The 2,724-nt window shown below is 47.1% G+C and overlaps 1 protein-coding gene across 1 annotated transcript in view; it reads left to right on the top strand.

Annotated features, from left to right (window-relative positions):
• The window catches only part of EAH_00043400 (hypothetical protein, conserved), a gene marked incomplete at both ends in the record, with an annotated part of 2,729 nt that extends 818 nt beyond the window's left edge, over window positions 1-1,911 (top strand). The window contains 2 exons of the mRNA XM_013394975.1: window positions 189-1,590; window positions 1,905-1,911. Of these exons, the coding sequence (XP_013250429.1) occupies window positions 189-1,590; window positions 1,905-1,911 (1,409 nt within the window). The remainder of the gene's footprint in view (window positions 1-188; window positions 1,591-1,904) is intronic.
• Window positions 1,912-2,724: the final 813 nt, after the last annotated feature.

Here is a 2,724-nt window from a genome sequence, read left to right as displayed (position 1 = left end):
GCAGCAGCAGCAGCAGCAGCAGCAGCAGCAGATGGGTCGTCGTAGGGGGCCTCTTGTGAGGCAGCAGCAGCCTATCCCCTCAAGGGGAGATGCTGAGCAGCAGCTGCCGCGAGCAAGCAGGGGTGAGAGAAGAGATCCTGCTGCTGCTGCAGACCCTGTTGCTGCTGCTGCTGCTGCTGCTGCTGCAGATTCAGACGGGAAGCAGAGACAAAAGGGGCCAGTGGTGTCTCTAATGAGCAGCACACCAGAGCTGTCTCCTTCGAGCAGCAGCAGCAGCAGTAAAGGCAACAGCAGCAGCAACAACACAAGCAGCAGCGACAGCAGCAGCTGCAGCTGCAGCAGCTGCAGCAGGAGTAGCAGCGGCGGCAGCTGCAGCTGCAGCAGCAGCAGCAGCAAAAGTTCTCCACTACGGGTAGAAGACTATTCCGAGTGCAATGAGGGGACCCCCGCTGCTGCTGCTGCTGCTGCTGCTCCGAGTCCGCAGAATGTTGCAGCAGGAGGGACAGCAGCAGCAGCAGCAGCAGCAGCAGCAGAGAATACTGCTTGGGTGGAGGAAAGGGCTGCTGCTGCAGGTGCAGCAGGAGTAGATTTGCTTGCTGTTGCTTTTGAGTTGCAGCAGGACACGAGCTTACCGTTAGAGAAGCGACAAGCAGCAGCACAGCGAGCTGTTGCTGCTGCACTAGAGCAGCAGCAGCAGCGCTTCAGGGGCCGCAGCAGGAAGGGGAGGCTGCTGTGGGCAGCAGGAAGACTGTTCAGAGGAGACAGTCATTTTCTTTTTGGGGTGCCGATATTCTGTCTGCTGTCTCTCTGTCTCTGCACCGAGACGCTGCTTTATGTTTTTGTGCTGCTGCTGTCTCGGCTGCTAGAGATGTCTTTCTTCAGACTTCATTCTGCTGCAACCCGCTTCAAACGCCGGCAGCAGCAGCAAAGGCAGCAGCAGCAGCAGCAGCAGCAGCAGCAAAGGCAGCAGGAAGGGGGAGAGTTGAGGGCCGGCTTCTCTGCTGGTGCTGGAGACACTGCTGCAAAAGCTGCTGAAGGCGCTGCTGCTGCTGCTGCTGCTGTTGCTGCTGCTGGAGTCGCATCTGCAGCAACAGCAGCAGCAGCAACAGCAGCAGCAGCAACAGCAGCAACAGCAGCAGCAACAGCAGAAGGAACAGCAGCAGCAACAGCAACAGCAACAGCAGCAGTGCCTACAGGGTGGCTGAGGATGGGGCGCTATGTGCATGCAGCGGGTCGTTTGCTGCTGCTGCTGCTGCTGCACCCTGTTCGTTTGCTGCTGCAGCTGCTGCAGCAGATTCGTGGGAGCAGCAGCAACAGCAAGATGTCTCCATGCATGCTGAAGCGGCAGCTAGAGAAATGCCGTTCGTTTGCTGCTTTTGCTGCTGCAGCAGCAGAGCTTGATGCTGCTACAGGAAGAGACAGCTGGAAATTAAAAAGAGAGACAAGTTTATTTGACTGGAAGGAGACGCAGCAAATGCTGCTGCTGCTTACTGCAGCACGAGAGAAGAAAGACCCGCTGGCTCTTGCTGCAGCAGCAGCAGAAGCACTCCGTGGCTGCGCACAAGCAGCAACACAAGAAGCATTATATAGGTTTGTTTGCTGCTGCTGTTGCTGCTGCTGTTGCTGCTGCTGCTGCTGCTGCTGCTACTGCTACTACTGCTGCTGCTGCTGCTGCTGCTTCTTTTTGATTTGCTTTCTTTCTGTTTATTATTGTTGCTTGTCTCTGTCTTCTCTGCTGCTCTGCTTGGCGTCGTCTCTGTTCTTTGTTGTCTCTGCTATTTTATTTATTTATTTTGTTTGTTCATTTTGTACATTTTATTTATTTATTTTATTTGTTTTGTTTATTTTTTTATTTTTATCTCCAGCCGATGTTTTGTTGTTTTATATTTGGGGTGTACATGCAGCTCGTGAAGACTTTATTTTTATCATTCTGTAAAAAGTAATAATAAAATAAAATATAATATTATTACCCAACATAATATATATATATTTATTTATTTATATAAATATATATATATATATATATATTTATATATAATATTTATTTATATATTTATATTTATGTAGACCCTCAGTGCAGCAGCTGTTTTGTTTGTCTCTCTCTCGCGTCTCCTCTTTAGTTATTATTATTATTATATTATTATATTTATTATTGTTATTATCATTATTATTATATTATTATATTTATTATTATTATTATTATCATTATTATTGTTGTTGTTGTTGTTGTTGTTATTAATATTATTACTGTTTTTATTATTATTATCTTTGTTATTGTTTTTTCTGTCTTTGTTTGCTGTTGCTTTTGTTTCTCTTTCATATATTTGCATATTTATTATATATATACATTTATTTATATATTTATATATTTATATATTTATATATTTATTTATATTTATCTTTCTTTTGTCTGTTTGTAGCCGTACATACATAGGAACGAAGAATGTCTTAGAGGAGTTGCTGCAGCAGCTGCTGCTGTCTCTGTCTGATCTTGAGGTGTACATACACCGCAACCCTCAGCTGCGTTTGCTGCTGCGAGAAACAGTTTTAGATATGAAGAGACAGTGGAAAGAAACAGCTCTCGTACTCAGCGGTCAGTACACACTCCTGCTGCTGCTGCTGCTGCCGCTGCTGCTGCTGCTGCGGGTGCATGTGCTGCTGCTGCTGCTGCTGCTGCGGGTGCATGTACTGCTGCTGCTGCTGCTGCTGCGGGTGCGGGTGCAT

The sequence above is a fragment of the Eimeria acervulina genome, genomic scaffold (assembly GCF_000499425.1).
Source record: "Eimeria acervulina Houghton genomic scaffold, Eah_scaff579, whole genome shotgun sequence".
Taxonomy (NCBI): Eukaryota; Apicomplexa; class Conoidasida; order Eucoccidiorida; family Eimeriidae; genus Eimeria; species Eimeria acervulina.
This window is presented reverse-complemented; position numbering and strand designations above follow the sequence as displayed.